The sequence below is a fragment of the Sceloporus undulatus genome, chromosome 6 (genome assembly GCF_019175285.1).
Source record: "Sceloporus undulatus isolate JIND9_A2432 ecotype Alabama chromosome 6, SceUnd_v1.1, whole genome shotgun sequence".
Classification (NCBI taxonomy): domain Eukaryota; kingdom Metazoa; phylum Chordata; class Lepidosauria; order Squamata; family Phrynosomatidae; genus Sceloporus; species Sceloporus undulatus.
The window spans coordinates 1810222-1828261 of NC_056527.1; the positions used below are offsets into that span (position 1 = coordinate 1810222).

The window sequence follows — 18040 nt, forward strand, 5'->3', positions numbered from 1 at the left end:
ATAGATAGATAGATAGATAGATAGATAGATAGATAGATAGATAGATAGATATGGAGTTTAGATTGGTACTGGATAACAAACCTCTCTGAAGGTGGAAGACAGAATTCACAATTGTGCAGCAGTATTTTTGGGATCACCAAGGACTTAAATACCTAAAGAGATCAGTGCAGATCCAAAAAGATCCTCCCCCCCCCAAGAAGCTGAGACTATGTCAGGCAAGAGCCAAGTGCCACTCTGAGCTTTACGAAAGGAGTATCATAAATTCAACACAAAGAGAAAAATCTTGGGCTTCATGATGATGAGAAGCTATTCTTCTGCTGGTGAGAACTGCAGAGTTTCCAAATGTCAAGACTCTTGAGATTACAACATTCTATTCTGTATCTTCAAAACTGAGATTAAGACCTTCTCCTGCCTGGTTTTTGGAACCTATGCCCACTCCTGCTCAGCTCCAAAAGCTTCTCATAAATCCTCAAAGACTTCTTCAAGTTAGAGAGCCAAGAGTCTGATTTGGAGAGTGATGCTGTGATTCAAGAATGTCAAAATTAAATGCTAATAAACCCTGAGAATTGGCAGAATCAAACTGCATAAATCAGCACCACAAACTTACGCTGATCCTCCCAAAGGAACCCTGGGAACTGTAGCAGAATACTTGTGCGTGGGTCTGAGACTTGTGTTTTAGCTAAAGAAAAACCTAAATGTTCTCAGTACCAGTATGTCCTTAGGCAGGCATTCATTTCTTCACCGGAAGAACTCAGATGAAGAAGGGGAGATGCATGTCGCTCTGCCCCACACCATTCCCATGGACCCAGCTGTCTTTTAGTCCTTCAGCTATTGTGCATGAAAGCCTGTAAAAGTCTGCAAGTGATTTGCCTTTTTCAGGATGAAACTGATCATATGGAATAAGACATTTGCAGACTTTTGCACTCAAGACACCAAGGTCTCAGAAGCAGCCAGGGAGCAACACAAGGTGATGAGGCTGCAGCACAGGCCCCCATACCTCCCCACACTTCAGCCCTATGTGAAAGCAGATGAATTTATGCCTGAGATTTTCAACTGAGGTCCAAAACACACTGCAGAGATAATAATCCAGTTTGGGACCACCTTAACTGCCCTGGCTCAATGCTTGAGAATCCTGGGAACTGTAGTTTATTTTGGCACCAGACCTCTCTGACAGAGATGGTGAAGTGTCTCACAAAACTACCATTCCCAGAATTCCCTAGCACTGAGCCAGGGCTGTTAAAGTGGTCTCAGACTGCATTATTATTTCTGCAGTGTGTTTTGGACCAAAAATAAATTCCAACAAAAGTGAGGGAGTGAATAGGCTGGCCCAGCTCCATCAGGGCTAGCCTGAAGATAGAGTGCCCTCCCTCCATAACTGACATCTTCTGGCCTGGGAGGGAGTGAATAGGCTGGTCCAGCTCCATCAGGGCCACCCTGAAGATCGAGTGCCCTCCCTCCATAACTGACGTCTTCTGGCCTGGGAGGGAGTGCATAGGCTGGTCCAGCTCCATCAGGGCCACCCTGAAGATAGAGCGCCCTCCCTCCATAACTGTCATCCTTTGGCCTGTGAGGGAGAGAATAGGCTGGCCCAGCTCCATCAGGGCTAGCCTGAAGATAGAGCGCCCTTCCTCCATAACTGTCATCCTTCGGCCTGTGAGGGGGAGAATAGGCTGGCCCAGCTCCATCAGGGCCAGCCTGAAGAAGGAGAGCCCTCCCTCCAGTCCATCTGCCTTGGTCTAGGCCTCAGAGGGAGAGAAGAATGCTAGACCTGATCCCCTCCCCCCCTCACCATTCCCTTCTCCTTTTGTGTCGTGTCTTTTAGATTGTAAGCCTGAGGGCAAGGAACCGTCTATTATCCCCTCTGTTGTAAGACGCCCAGATTCCCAGTGATTGGGCGGCATATAAAATAAATCCTATTATTATTATTATTATTATTATTATTATTATTATTGATTTTTAAAATTACTGCTGCCCTAACCATTCTGGCTTTCCCTTTGTGTTGTTGATGATGTTGTTGTGTGCCTTCAATAATTTCCAACTTATGGTGATCCAATCACAGGGTTTTTTGGCCTGATTTGTTCAGAGAGGGTTTCTCTTTGCCCTCTTCTTAGGCTGAGATAATGTGACTTGCCTATGGTCATCCAGTGGGTTTCATGGCCAAGCTGGGATCCAACTCTGGTCTTCCAGAGTCATAGTATTATGCTCAAACAGCTACACTGTGCTGGTTCTCTCCAGACATTGCTGGACTCCAATTCCCAGCTGCCTGAAGCAGCATTACCAATAGCAAGAAATACAGGGAGTTGCAGACAAAAGATATATGTAGGGCAGCACGATTCCTACCTCTTACAGCTGGAGTGGGCAGCTGTGGAAGGCTTGTCGGCCACAAAAGATACTCATGAGGCTTGGTAGCTGAAGGGCAGAGTATGTTGTTGTTGTGTGCAAAAGCTGCAGGGCTAAAATAAGATAAATATCAACTCCAGAGAATAAGACCCGGAGCAATGGAATCAAACTACAGGAAAAGAGTTTCCACCTTCACATTAGGTAGAACTTTCCACCTTGACATTAGGTGGAACACGCTCCCTCAATGGAGAGTGGTGGAGTCTCCTTCTTTGGAGGCCTTTAAGCAGAGGCTGGATGGCCATCTTTTGGGAGTGCTTTGATTGTGTCTTCCTGCACAGCAAAATTGGGTTGGACTGGATGGTCCTTGGGATCTCTTCCAACTCTAGGATTCTATGAAACAGATAAATTGGAGGCTCGACCTGCTGTGCAAAAAAATTAAGCTTTTTTTTTAAAGAACACCTACACGATTTCTTGAAAAGCAAGTTGTAATGGAGTTCAACCATACTTACTCCCAGGCAAGGAGTTGTTTGGTGTTCTCTTCACAGACTGGATCTGTCCAGGGTTCAGCAAAGGTTCTGCAATGTCTATGGTTCTGGATTACATTAAGTCCTCTCCCTTTGTCCTGACCCCTTTGCTGCATCTTTCCCAGGGTCCATGGAGTGGACTAGAGCCCTCAGAGGTGGATGGCAAAGCCCCTCTGAGCTCAGCTGGAAGCCAGTTTCTTCTCTTGCATGCAAAGGCATCTGCAAGACTCAAGCTGATTACAGAAAACAGCAGGAGGGGGGAAATTCCCTGAAGCAGGAGGCATTCTGGGAAGCAGGAGAGGGGGAAACCATGCAAGCGCAGCAAGGAGAGAAGTGGAAGAGCAACCCTGCTTAAGAGCTGCTAAATATAAAACAGCTTTCTTCAGACGCTGCACAGGCCTCTGGATTGGAAGGTGAATTTATAAACTGTTTGCTGCACTAGAGGAAAAACAGACGGCAGAGATGCCAAACCCTTCCTAGAGCTTCAGCTGCAAACCTAAGCAGAGCTAATGAAGCACCGTCTGTCTTCATCTGAGAAACCCTGGATCAAAGCACTGGAATTGGGGTAATTTTGCCAAAAGTATTGGTCTTCTGAACAAACCTGCTTCTTTTGCAAGCAAGCCCAGGAAAGACTCCCAAATCATGAACCACCACAAGATCACAAAAACCAAATTTTCCACAAACACCTGGCACCGTGTTGGCTATGAAAAAACCCTCACAAAACAGGGGTATCTTTATCAGGCCAACCAAAAGCCACAAAACACACCATGAAAGCTTTCAAAGCTTCACTGGTTTCTTCATCAGACAGAGATGTTGAAAATCAGACAGGAGAAGAAAGGTGATGATGTTAGAGTCACGGGCCTACATTTTGTTTCAGATTGTTACTTCTGTGGTCAGTTAAAACAACATCCCTTCAGACCATTTTAAGTGATGGCTCAATATATTTTTTTACCATGATCCTAGAGTTAAGTCAACAAAACAAACTCCCTTCCCCTTTTGTTTTGTTTTCTTAACTGTTCTGTCACAATAATAGTTTGCAACTTTATAGTGTGGAGTAGTGTGTGTACATCAAGTGGTTAACAATGCAAGATAAATCCACGTCATTTCCAGGTGGTCATGCAAAAACATAGAAAAATCAAGGTCATTTTATATATATATATATATATACACACACACACACACACACAAATACAGGTATTTCAAAATAAGTTTAAAAATTACAAAGCTGCAGTACAGAGCGCCCAAAAAGGACAGTCTCCCAGCGCCTAGTTTTGCCCTGCAGGGAAGCCGCAGCCGCCCAACCATGCGGCTTCCCTGTGGAGCAAAAAGAACCCACGAAAAGCAGGTTCTTTTTGCGCCGCGCTTGTGACACCCGAGTGCGCCAATACATGGGGTGTCGCCATTGTTATGGCGTCATGGTGTAGTAGGGTTAGGGATCGTGCGGTTGCTGCACGGTCCCTTAACCCTACTACGCCGCCAGCACGGCACAAAAGGCGTGTCTGTACCACGCCAAAAATAAAAACATCCAAAATCCAGCACTTCTGGTCCCAAGCGTTTTGGATAAGGCAGACTCAACCTGTATTTTAATTTAATTTTAAATGTTGATCTCTTACATGTTTTTAACCGAACTGTAATCATTTGTAAGCTGCCTTGGGTCCCAATCTTGGAGAAAAGGTGGTGTATAGAGCTTCTTCTTCCTCCTCTTCCTCCCATTGTCCAAAAACACTGCCAGCAAAGGGTCCAACCTTTATACACTGATAACCCAGCTAAGCAAATTCAGGGTGAGTGGTGGTTGGAAGACACTGCCTCCCAACATTCCCCAAAAATCCACAGATCAACTTCTGAAATTTTTCATTTCTTTCCCTAATCTTGCAGCAACAGAGCGTAAAAACTGCTTCCAAACAGAGGGAGACCAAGAATGACAGTATCAACGGGAACAGAAAACATAGTAATGTGGTCAATTTATGATGCCACAGTAAGCACAACAGAAGCCTCCAGATGTTGGGGAAATGGCACAGGCGATGCAATTTTCAGGACTCAACTCCCCCCCCACACACACACACACACTGAGGCTAGCTAAAAGTGGGTTTTATTCCCTTGCTTTATCATCTGCTCTGCAGGGTTGAGCATGGCCAAATAAGCCAATAGAGAAAGAAAACAGATAATCCACTGAACAAGAAAGCCATGCTTCTGCAAATCCACATCGCAAGTGCTTTACCAAGCCCTCTGGTGCTGAAGATGAGCTGCATATCATCATCATTTATTTTTCCACAAACAGCCTGGGTTACCAATGGCCCTATGCCAAACAGCAGGCTTCCACCAAGAACAGTTCTTGCACAAGGAACTATGAAATGTGCAGCTTTCTCACAGAGGGGCAACATAATAGCCTCTCCAAATCAGAGACAAATATCCTCTGTATTAATGGTCCTGCCACAGTGAGCTCCACCTGCCTGCATTCATCAAGAAACCGGGAGGATGAGGCAAGGCTTAGGAAGACTCCATCCCTTGGACAAGTCAAGCCTTGAAAGTGGGATTTGGAAGGTCTCTCAGAACATCAGAAGTTTCCACATTGATGCTCGTCCAAGGCTTGACCCAGATGTCAGGTCAAAGAAAGACTACGAGGAAGAACAGGGTATTTTTCAGAAGTCAAGACCATCAGTCATGTAGAATCTTAGGATCTGTAGTCTGTTGTGGCACCAGACAGAGAAGGCTAAATATCCCACCAAACTACAAATCCCTGAATTCTGTAGCATTGAGTCATGGCAGTTAAATGTGGTGTCATGAGAGCCAGCATGGTTTGTGATTTGAGTGTTGTGACTCTAGAGCCCAGGGTTGGGATCCCAGCTCAAAAACCCAGGGGGTGACACTGGGTAAGTCACAATCTCTCAGCCCCAGAGGATGGCAATGGCAAACCCTTTCTGAAGAAACTGGCCAAGAAAAACCCATGCGACTTTATGGTTGCCATTAGTCAGAAACAACAACCAGCATTAATTCTACAGGATAGATGCAGCCAAAGCCATGAAGAAGTTAGGTTCCAGGGCTAACTACCAAAACCCCATAAACTATAGAATTCTGACAACCTTCTATTTGGTTTTTATGAATTTAAACAACCCTTTATTTTATTTTATTTGTCTTTTACCCAGGATTGACCCACAGCTGTTTAACACAATTCACAAGTGACTCTGGCCCCTGATGGCTGCTTATTTAGTTAAATATTACAATATTTATATCCCACCCTCCGTCTAAAGATCTCAGGGTGGAGTATGAGGACATCATCTTGATCCATTTGAAGCAAAGTAAACAGTGAAAGGATTTTAAAAGGCTAAAAACATCTTCAAAAATTGAACAAATTTAAAAAAAAACCCAAACAGATTAAAACCAGTTAACATAGGCAGGCCTATCCAGACGCTAGTTTAAACCATGAATTTTAAATTGTGAATTTATTGTTTTGATATATGCTGGTCTTATTTGTTCTTTTAAATTGGTGTTGTATATTTTAATTGGTTTATGTGTTTTAACTGATGTTATGTTTTTGACCAATGTTATGTTATGTGTTCATCTGCTATTGTTCCCTGCCTCGATAGACGGGGAGAACTGGATAATAAAATAATGCTGCTGTTGTTGTTATTTCAAACCATTCATTTGTGTGGATTTGTATAAAACCACCTGGGCTCCAGTGCTTAGGTTACCATTTAGAAGACCTGGTGGTAAGAAAAATGGGAAAGTGGCAGGCTATGCTTACTAGAAATACTCAAGAAATCTAGACTCAAGAAATGTTTGACTCAAGAAGTATTTGAAACACAGCAATTTTACAGTTCTCCCAAATGTTTTGGTGGAATCTCTTTTCTTGTACTCTCAATCCATCAGTTCCTGTTCTGCTCTCTGGAGCAGCAGAAAACAAGCTCACTTCATCTACATGTGATCCTTTCAGAGATTTAAAGATGAAGCTCCTAGTCCACATACCCAGCTCCCTAAGCCACTCCTCACTGGGCTTCAGAGCTCTTCTCCGGACACGTTCCAGCTTCTTGTTATCCCTCTTGGACTGTGTTCAGAACTGGAAACAGGGTTCCAGGTGAGGAGTCTGAGTCTGGCCAAAGCCAAATACAGTGGCACTAATATCTCCCATTATTATTATTATCATTATTATTACTATTATTACAGTTTATTTATATAGCGCCATAAGTTTACACAGCGCTTTACATAGTCATGATATGGACACTATGTCCCTGTTATTCAGCATCTTTATCAGTGACGTGGATGACAGAATTGGGAGCATACTTATCAAATTTGCAGATGACACCAAATTAGGAGGAATAGCTAATACCCCAGAGGGCAGGATCAACATTCAAAATGATCTGAATAGACTAGAAAGCTGGGCCAAAGCTAACAAAATGAAATTCAACACAGAGAAATGTAAGGTACTGCACTTAGGGCAGAAAAAGGAAATGCAGAGATATAGGAGTATGGGGAACACATAGCTGAATGAAACTACGTGTGAAAGGGATCTAGGAGTCCAAGTAGACCACAAATTGAACATGAGTGAACAGTGTGATGCGGCAGCTAAAAAGGCCAATGCGATTTTAGGCTGCATCAATAAAAGTATAGTGTCTAGGGATCAAGAGAAGTCATAGTGCCACTATATTCTGCTCTGGTCAGGCCCCACCTGGAATATTGTGTCCAGTTCTGGGCACCACAATTTAAAAGGATGTGGAGAAACTGGAGCCATGTGTCCAAAGGAGGGCGACAAAAATGGTGAAAGGTCTGGAAACCTTGCCCTATGAGGAACGCCTCAGGGAGCTGGGGATATTTAGCCTGGGGAAAAGAAGGTTAAGAGGTGATTATGATAGCCCTGTTTAAATATTTGAAGGGATGTCATATTGAGGAGGGAGCAAGCTTGTTTTCTGCTGCTCCAGAGAACAGGACGCAGAACAATGGATGCAAGCTGCAGGAAAAGAGATTCCACCTCAACAATAGGAAGAACTTCCTGACAGTAAAGGCTGTTCAACAGTGGAACACGCTCCTTCCTCGGAGTGTAGTGGAGTCTCCTTCCTTGGAGGTCTTTAAGCAGAGGCTAGATGACCATCTGTCGGGGATGCTTTGATCTGGATTTCCTGCATGGCAGAATGGGGTTGGACTGGATCAGGGCCCTAGTGGTCTCTTCCAACTCTGTGATTCTATGATTCTGTGTTGATGCAGCCAAGAATTGCACTGGCTGCTGCATCATACTGTTAATTCATGTTTAGCTTGTGGTCTAGATCATTACTAAGCCAGGTCTCAGCCATCTTATATTTGTGCATTTCATATTTTCTACATGAATCCCTGCTGAAAATAATTTTGTTAGATTTAGCCCAACTCTCCAATCTGTCAAGGTCATTTTGAATCCTGATCTGATCTCTTGGGTATTAGCTATCTACCCAAAGTTCGTGTCCTCTGTTCCATCATCAAAGTCACTGATAAAGATGTTGAACAACACCAGGCACAGGACAAAACCAGGAGGCACCCCACTAGTCACTGCTCTCCAGGATGAGGAGGAACTACTGGTACACAGCTCTTTAGCTTGGCAGCCTCAGAAAGACATGATGACAAAGACAGCTCTGCGTATACGCATGTGTCTTCTTACCCTACAATGCAGTGGTGGGGGTCCTGAAGGTATCAAGGCAAAATAAGCACAGGCACTAAGTAGGCAGACCTATGACTGTTTTCCTGAGATTTCAGCATTTTTTTAGAGTCTCAGGCTTGTTCAGTGTTATTATTCCCAAGCAAACGTCAACCATGCACAAGAATTCTCTTGCCAAAATTTCCTCAGGTCACTCAAAAGGCGGCTGTTTTAACTCAGTGCCAAATTGCGAAATCCTGGGGCAAGAAGGCTAACAAGGCCAGCAGGAGAGAGTGGCTATTTATCCTGCAGTAAAAGTGGCATGAGACAGAAGGCGCACATCCTGCCAGATGCTCTCAACTTGCTTCTTCTATCTCCCAGCTCATTCCTCAAATGTGAAAACTTCCTCAGAAAATGCCATTCCAGGATCAGACAATCCTGCAAACAATTCCACAGCCCTTCTGCTGTATTCCTATGTAGAATATTTGAGTGAACGTCCTGAAGATGAACACAGTGCATGCTGGGCTGGAAAAGATTGAGTGGTCTTGATACAAGCATCCAAACACAGCCAGACTAATTGTCAACCTAGAAGTAAAGCTACCTTTCACAACTGTGGGGAGGAACAGCCAAAGGCTCACTGCAGAAACAATCTGGTTTGGCACCACTTTAACTGCCATGGTTCAATGCTATGGAATTCTGGTTGTGGCACCAGAGCTCTGCTTTGAGACTGAGTGAAAGAAGTTGTAGCATACGCTTTCATGGACTTGCCCTACTTCCTCAGATGCATGGAGACACAATTCTGTCCTCCATGGTTTTCTGTGGTCTAGGATGTTTCAAATGTGGTTTTGCACAGGTGCAAGGTCTAGATGTGTGTCCCAGAGCAGGGACGTAGCCAAGGGGGGGGGATCTTGGGGTCCGGACCCCCCTTCCATTAGAACAGGGGTAGGCAGCCCGGCGAGGCCTTGGGACCGCCCCCAGCCTGGTCCTGCCGCCGATTGCCGCCGGGGCCTTTGGGGGGCAATTGTCTATAGAAGCCTCAGAAACATGCATTTATATTAACATTTTTTAAAAAATCAGCAAATTTTTTCGCGTGTCCTCCATTTTTTTTTTTTAAAAGTGTCTTCCATTTGAAAATTTTGTCCTACATTTGTCCTGGTTTATTTATATATGTAATTTTTTAAAAAAATATTTAATTATTTATTTTTTGGCTTTGGCCCCCCAGTTGTCTGAGGGACAGCAACCCGGCCTCCGGCTCAAAAAGATTGCCTACCCCTGCATTAGAAAAATTAATGGTGTGTGCTGCTGCGCTGCCGCACCCAAGCCCTATTATAATGGTGGCACTTAGTCTGCCCCCCCCCCTTCCTAAAATCCTGGCTACATCCCTGCCCAGAGATTAAGAAGAGGAAGTAGTAGTAGTAGTAGTAGTAGAAGTCCTTGTGGGACAAGCAAAGGGTCAGATGGGAGAGATCAAAGAATCATAGAGTTGGAAGAGGCCACAAGGGCCATCAGGTCCAAACCCCTTCTGCTATGCAGGAAGACACCATCTAAGCCCTCCCTGAGACAGATGGCCATCCTGCCTCTGTTTAAAGACCCCGAAAGAAGGAGACCCACCACTCTCTGAGGGAGTGTGTTCCACTGTCTAACAGCTCTTACTGTCAAGAAGATCCTCCTAATGTTGTTTCCCGCAGCTTGCATCCATTGCTCCATTGTCTCCTATTCTCTGGAGCAGCAGAAAACAAGCTTGCACCATTTTCAATATGACATCCCTTCAAATACTTAGATAGGGCTATCATATCACCTCTTTTCTTCTCTAGGCTAAATATACCCAGTTCCCTAAGTAGCTCCTGTGGGGCTTGGGGGTTCCAGACCCTTCACGATTTTGGTCGCCTTCCTTTGGAGACACTCCAGCTTCTCAACATCCTTCTTGGATTGTGGTTCCCTTGGACATAAGATTATTCCAGGTGGGGCCTGACCAAAGCAGAATACAGTGGCACTATTACATCCCTTGGTCTAGACACTATAGTTCTATTGATGCAGCCTAGAAACTCATTGGCTTTTTCAGCTGCCACATTACACTGTTGACTCATGTCTGACTTGTGGTCTCCTGGGACTCCTAGATCCATTTCATATGTACTGTTGTCAAGCCAGGTGTCCCTAATTCTATATCTGTGTATTTTTTTTTTTAAATATTTCCCCATGTTGAAATTCATTTTGTTGGAAGGATTTGATGAGCAGGAAAAGAGCCCACAACAGGGGAAGGAGGGCCATCTGTACTATGCAACAAACTAGTCTTCAGCTGAGGCCACTGTTCTTGTTCCAAAAAGCTTAAGACTGCAGTGGGAAATGTGATGGATTCTCCTTCTTTGGAGATCTTTAAACGGAGGTTGGATGGCCATCCCTCAGGGGTACTTTTAGCTGTGGATTACTGACTGGCATAAAGGTAGACAAGATGATGCCTGCAGTCCCTTCCAGCTCTATAATATGACACTGGAGAGGAACCCTTTGTTCCTCAGCAATGCTGGCCTCAAGATGGTCTTATGCAAAGTGCTGCTGTAGTATTTTGTAGACATCCAGCTCACTCTTTGCTCTTGTGGCCTGTCCCAACAAAATATGACCAGCTGCCCTTAGTGGGAGAGAGGAGAAAATAAAGGGACATTCCTTTTTACTTGTCATCTGCAGAAGAAAAAAAGATAAGTGCCACCCTTTAGTCATCTTTAAGCTGACAAACTCAGATTCTACGTTTGGCTGTATGTCAAAAGACGAAAGAGGGTACAGTGGGTCAGTCAGCAGCATTAGAAAACACCCAATTCAGTTCTCATCCCAAGGAAGCTTGGGTAGGTAAACTCTTTTGGCTCCATTCTTCCCATCCACATTATGAGAGGAGGATCTAAATTGTCTTATTGGGTAGCTGCAAGGGCTACCAAGTAAGTGAAATGCTTTCAGTACTTCCAAGAAGGTGACTTTGACAAAATAACTTTGCTGCAAGGTGGGGGATCTCTTCCAACTCTATCCATCTCTGAATGCTCTGTAGGCAAGGATGGGGATCACATGGTCCTCCAATAGTGTGGGACAAAACCATCCAGAGAAAGTCACAAACCCGAGCCTCTGTCTGGTCCATGGCAAACAAACTGCTACCATCAGCCCAAATCCTTAAGTCCTTCTCAGGCTTCTTTCCCAGACGCTTCTGCTGGCCCCCCTCTGCAAGCACCTGCGCACTTCTGGCCACAGAAGGACAGAATTGTGTCTACTAAACTGGTGCCATTCAGAAGCAATCGACAGAAAAGAGTTGGCGATTTGAGCACAAAAGCTTTGGCATGCTCTTCACAAATATATGTTTGCTCTGCGCTGAGCGGTGGCAATCATGGAGATGAGTGCTTAAAATAGCAAAACCCCTGCAGCATTACAGTCGGGTTTGTTTAATGCTGAGATTATATCCCATTTCTCAGCTTGCGCGCTCACTCTCGCGCACACACATGCCGCTGACCTAGTTTCATCTTCCCCAGTCCCACCGGCAAAGAGCTGTGAATTCACATGCTGCACAGGAAGCGGTGGCAAGAAATAGATCTCCCTCACAGGTCATGGGTTTGGGCAAGGCCATTAATTCCAGAGTGTGGGCCCAAAGAGATGGAATGAGGGACATCAAAGCAAAAGGGCTTATTTGCATAATATGAGACGGCACTTTGGGATTTAATACTCGTTGTATCAGGAAGCTTCCATTTAAAAGGGACTTGGAATGAGCAACTTGCTGTTTTCCCAGTTGTTAATGCAGACTGGGGAATGGGGATGGAGACGGGGAGAAAAGATGGAACAAGAGGAGAATATTAATCTTCCGCTGGAGGAATGTGTAAAGTCTGCCAGACCACAGACAATAATGTGTAGGTACACAAGGGTGTTGCTCCAAAGGGTTTGCTGGCATTCTTCACCTAAAAACACAGTGATACCATTGACTTAAGGTTGGTAGGGTGTCACACTATGAAGGAAGCAGGAGAGATACAATCCTAACATTATCACAGATTATGGAGGTGTGGCATGTTTTATTCCGTGCAACTACCAAAACATCTTGTAATATGATGATGAATATTTATTAATATAGGGACTTAAGGTTTACACAGCACTTTACAAAGTGAATGAATGTTCTGTGTGTGCACTGTATGTGTTAAACAAAAGATAGATGATTTTAACAAAGGCATCAAGATTGACCTAACCAGCCAACAATGGTTCAATGAAGCCTCTTTCTGGCTTGAAATAAACACAACCAGGGAGGATGCATAACCAAACCTTCTCAATCACCTGAGGCTCACAACTGCAAAGGCCCTGGTTTGCCTCCCTAAACTTGACAGGTCCCAAGAGTCATGAAAGCAAGGCCTATGGACAGTGGGCCCTTGGTTTCCTCTGGGATTTGGTTCCAGGAGACACCCACTCACCCCATGGATACCAAATTCCATGGATATTCAAGTCCCACTGAATACAGTTGGCCCTCCTTATCCACAGATTTTTATACACGGATTCAAGCATCCACGGCTTGAAAATATTCAAAAAAGGTATACATCAAACCTTGATTTTTCCATTTTATATAAGGGACACTATTTTGCTATGCCAATGGGACTTTAATGGGACTTGAACATACACAGATTTTGTTATTCCTGGAACCTAACCCCAGCAGATAACAAGGGTCCACTGTACAATGGCACGGTGAAATGATGTCCCTTATATAAAATAGCAAAATCAAGGTTTGCTCTTTGGAATTTATATCATTTTGGAATATTTTCAAGACATGGGCGGTTGAATTTGTGGATAAAGAAAAGGTGGATAAGGAGGGCCAACTGTAGCTGCTGCCCAAACAGAGGGCTACAGGAAATCCATAAGCAAGAAGAAACTATTTAAACCTATCAGGAAGGTTGGCTTAGCCATTTCTTCTCCTCAAAGTCCATCATGTTTACTGAAAGCTCTTTGAAATGGCCAGCCATTGCCCCTTTCTACATCCAACATCAAACTCCAGTACATCATCTGAATTGCACAGCAACCTAACCTTTCAAATCACTCCCCATATAGTGATGAAACAGTTAAGGATTTACTTCCCTGTAATTTAGACCCCAAAACAGCTAAGTGTGAATGGATGCTGCAGCCTTTGCTCATCTCCACCATGTCCGGCTCTCATCTCTGGCTCATCCCTCTCTTCCCTTTCTGATCTGTCAAGATTTGGCAGGCAAACTCCGTCAGACAGGGATCTGCCTTTTTCATTACTTTCATCTTCAAAAGCACCACACACCAGGATCGCACTGTATGGTAAAATATGCAATATCTTGTCTCTCACAGGCCCTCCAGAAGAGGTTGGACAGCCTCTCCAAGCCAGGCTTTTCACACTCTGCCACATATATTTTTAGAACACAAAAACATAAAGCATGGACACTCTCCTTGCAGGCGTCTCCCCCCCCCCCCCCGCCTCTTGCCACTTTCCTTCATTGATGTTAACTGGGCATGACATTTCCGAAGTTGTCAGAAGGCATTCATGGATGGGGCAACCTACATGAAAAGCAGCAGCAGCAGTTGTCTGGAGGGTGTTTTCCAAACCAGGGGATGAGTCTTCAGTTTTGGTGTGTGTGTGTTGTAAGGATGGGGCGAATACAGAGGTGGGCATTTGACCTTGGAACGACAGACCAAAGCTGTGGTTCCTTAAAGAGAAGTGAAGTGGCCAAGGCTCTCTTTGGGTACAGAAAAGCATCCAGGCTGAAATACTATTGCAGACAGACAGGACTCTCACTTGCCCCATCAGCCCTTGCTCTCTGCAGCTGGCAACTCACCAGAGAGCCTGCCTCTGTGCTCAGCTCTTGCTTCTTCTTACTAGGTGAGCCTAGTGCGGGTATCACTCCCCAGTTAACAACCCACACTCTTCCCAAACTGTCAGATTGCTTCCCCCCAGCAGCAGATTGTAGAACTATCCTGTGCAAACCCAGAACGAAGGGATGGAAAAGCTACACAAATTATAATTGTTTCAGTAACCAAGGAGGAGAAACACACAGGGAAAGGGGGGTGCAAATGCCAACGTACTGCCAAGAACCACATTTCTTACAGCTGAGGAAAGCAAGAGGGAAAGGGTACGGCAGCAGCGACAGAGAGGAGGGAACAAAGCCGCAGGCCCATCAAGGGGCTGCCCTCAATAGATCACTCATTTCCCTGGTGCATTATTGATGCAAGGCACGGTGGCTTCACAGGGAACTCGCAACTTCATGCTTCTCTCCTTTGAAAAAGCGCTTCACCTGCCAACACCTGCCTGCCGGCTTGTTGTTAATAATCACGTTGCTACCCAAGGAGCCAAAGCTAAAGTCAGCCTCTCCCTAGATTTCACCCTGGGACTTATGAGCCACCAGTGTAACACGGTGCACTCTTTCCCTACCACATTCCCTCACCAAACACTGCATTTTTGAACATTATTTTACAGAAGCTAACACTTTTACTATAGTAATTAAGCAACATCACAAAGAAAGTGCACACACCCTTCTTCCTACAATGCATTCCCCTCCTCTGGGTTAAACCGTACCTTACAAAAGCTGAGCTATTCTGCCACAGCAAGAATTCAGAATGCTATAGTTTTCTGTGGGTTTTTCAGGCTATGTGGCTGTGTTCTGGAAGAGTTTATTCCTGATGTTTCGCCAGCATCTGTTCCAACACATGTTCACACAGCCTGAAAACCTCGCAAAAAAACGATGGATGCCAGCCATGAAAGCCTTTGACTTCACATTCAGAACTCTTACAGGTGAACACAAGAGAAAAACTAGTCAGCATTAGGAACTGAGTTAATTTATTGAATCTTCCAAGCAGAACAGCCTCAGTACTCCCAGCCATGATTTTAAGAGTGGTACAAAATGCTACGGTTTAGTTAATGTACCTTTATGACAAAAGCGAGGATTGGGCTTCACCAAGTAGGTGCTAGTTTTAATACATATCATTAAGTACCAATCCCATTCTGGATTTTCAGCAGCATCCATGGATTTGCCTTCCATTTGCGACACAAAAAAAATTGATGAAATTTTTTTAGCCCAAGACTCAATATAACAAGAGAGACCCCCACACTTCGTTGTGCATGATGTATTTCTGGACTACTGAGTCCCTATCCTGGGAGAAAGGTGGAATGTAAGTAATAATAATAATAATAATGCCAAGGGAAGTACCCAGTGGATTGGGCACTGTGCTAGGATGCTGGTAGTACATCCAATTGTCTGGGGCTGAGCCATGCAACTTGCCCAGCTGGTCCATCCAGAGTTTCTCTGGACAACCTAAAACAAAGTGATCATTCTTTCCAGGGTTGTACAATTTCAATGAAGTCCTAATGGTTCTGCAATGAAGAGTGATTGCCAGCAAAACAAAAGCCTGTCCTCTTAGTCAATTCAGCTGACATCAAGATAATGTGGTCAAAACCCAGCAGGTAAAAGATCAAAACCCAGCTGTTTTGGGGGATCTCTTCCACCCGAGTGGGAAACCCCTGACAAAGTTTTCTTCCATGGAAGTCCCTGGTCCAGACCAGCAACTGACTGGCAGCAGCGTCTAAGCTCTCAAGGAGGCATACCTTTTTGCCAGACCTGCAAACTGAAATCCTTTAATACGGATATGCCAGGGATGGATTCTGGGATCTTCCACAGTAAAGCACATGCTTCCTCACTAAACCATGCATTTTGTGCCTCTTCGCCTAAATCCAAGAGGCCCTGGGGCAGCCATGAGTTAATTGTTAGAAATGCAATGATCAACCATTCCATCAGGTGACACCTGGATCATCCAACAGCAGGAACCCAAGCGATAGCAACTACAGCACTGATTCCCAAACTTTGGTCCTTCAGGGTTTTTTTGGACTTCAACTTCCAGAAGCCCTAGCCAGCTTAACCAAGAGTCAGGAATTTTGAGAGCCAAAGTCCAAAACATCTACAGAACTAAAGTTTAGGAACCACTGAACTACGGTGAGAAGGCCAGCCCTTTGCAGTCCCCAAAACCTAACTACTCTTTGCCAAAAATGTTACCAATTTAATATCAAAATCTGAAATTACCATAAATAATTCCAAGTCAGTTTACCACAAAATGATCTCCCTAGTGCAACAGACACCAATGCTTAACACTCAAGGTGTTTTATTGTATATAGTATTACTTGTGATATAATACCTGGCCATCAAGGCATCTTCTACCAGCAAAGTGGCATCCTTTCAATGCTGACAGTAATTCCTCCTCGCGCTTTTATCACCAGAGACCTCCTGCTTTATCAGCAGGTAAGACAGGTGCTTGATCCATCTCTTGCTCAAAGCTTCTTAGAGGCGGAAGATATGGATCAGAGCAGAAGCCGCTGCTGTCCTCCTGGTCAGAAACAGAGGAGTAAGAGCTCCTGACTATCTCCGTCCTCCTTGATTCAGGACCAGGGCGTAAGTCTCACTTCTCAGCATGGGGGCAAGACAGCTGCACCAACCACATAGAAGCACTAAGATCTACACAAATGCAAAACCCCTTTGCTGATGATACAAAAAGTGAGTGTGAACTACTGCAAGGTTCAAAGGAATCAGAGGAAAATCTCTTTCAACTGGTGGGGTGGGAACTTTCTGTCCAGAGATTGCCAGCTCCACATTAGCATATCTAACTTTTAGCCCAGAGAGGGTGCTTGATAAAATGAAAGGGTATGACGGGCTGCAAGAAAGAAAGCAAGAATCCTGTCTCACCTTTGGGACTAAGATGCAGCAAAGACATTTCTAGCATAAGCTTTCTTGGACTCCAGTCTGCTTTTTCAGACAGCCTGCAAGATCAGACCTACATTACTCATTCCCCGCTCATGATTTAGAGTATCAGTGAACAACTCTGGGCTTGCCCTCTGAGAAATTTTAAGAATGGAAGAGCATTACAGCACACTGCAAAATTGCAAACTTACCTTCCTGCGTGGATAAATGAAGAGATACCCATTTGAGTAGCCAAAGCAAAATGTATAGTCCTCAGATGTCAAGAGAAGTATATATAAAAACTGGCACCAGACAAGGCGGCTGTATCAACTGGAACAGAAATGTCCCCAAGTCTTAACTGCAAATGAAATATGTATTCTCTATCCAGACACAGCCTAGAACTCTCTCACTCCTTTGACAAAAAGTAACCCTCCAGCAGCCCAATTTAAACCAACCAGAGAGAGGAGGGGGTGATGAAGAGGGCTCTTGAAGACAGGATCTTGTGTACCAATTAAAGAATACTTGCCTTTGTATCAAGCACACAAGAACTAGGCCACAAAGCACCTTTGCCCACCCTCTTTCTTCCCATCCCAATGCTTATTAAGGCAGGGCAGGCTTTGGGCAACCATTCCAGACCAATGAACCAAGGCCAAAGGGTTCCTATTTGCTGGCAGGAGGGTGATGCCTGGAGGGAGGCAAAAACCTCCATCTGAGAAAACTGGCAAGTAAGTAACTCCTAAACTTCAAGTGTAAACCAAACTGGAACGGGAGTACCTGGCACAGATGTGTCTCAGGAAAGCAACCAGGGCTACTAAAGGACAAGAGTGCCTCAACAAATGGACCCAGTGGGGCTCCCACCAGGATCCAAGGCAGCTAAATCACAGATTTTTAAA

At 44.6% G+C, this 18040-nt stretch overlaps 1 protein-coding gene across 24 annotated transcripts in view; it reads right to left on the bottom strand.

Moving 5' to 3' along the window:
* LOC121934166 (microtubule-associated protein 4-like) overlaps nt 1-18040 on the bottom strand; it is a 275880-nt gene that overhangs the window by 110592 nt on the left and 147248 nt on the right. Inside the window, exon 1 of one of the 24 annotated variants that reach the window (XM_042474346.1) lies at nt 17360-17999. The exons of 22 other annotated variants lie outside the window; for them this stretch is intronic. Coding sequence is in view for 1 of the 2 variants with exons in the window: in XM_042474345.1 (XP_042330279.1) it covers nt 2850 (1 nt within the window). In the remaining variant the exon portion in view is untranslated. Of the gene's footprint in view, nt 1-2849; nt 3047-17359; nt 18000-18040 lie in introns of those variants that run through there. One more of the 24 variants, XM_042474345.1, reaches the window with a different exon arrangement.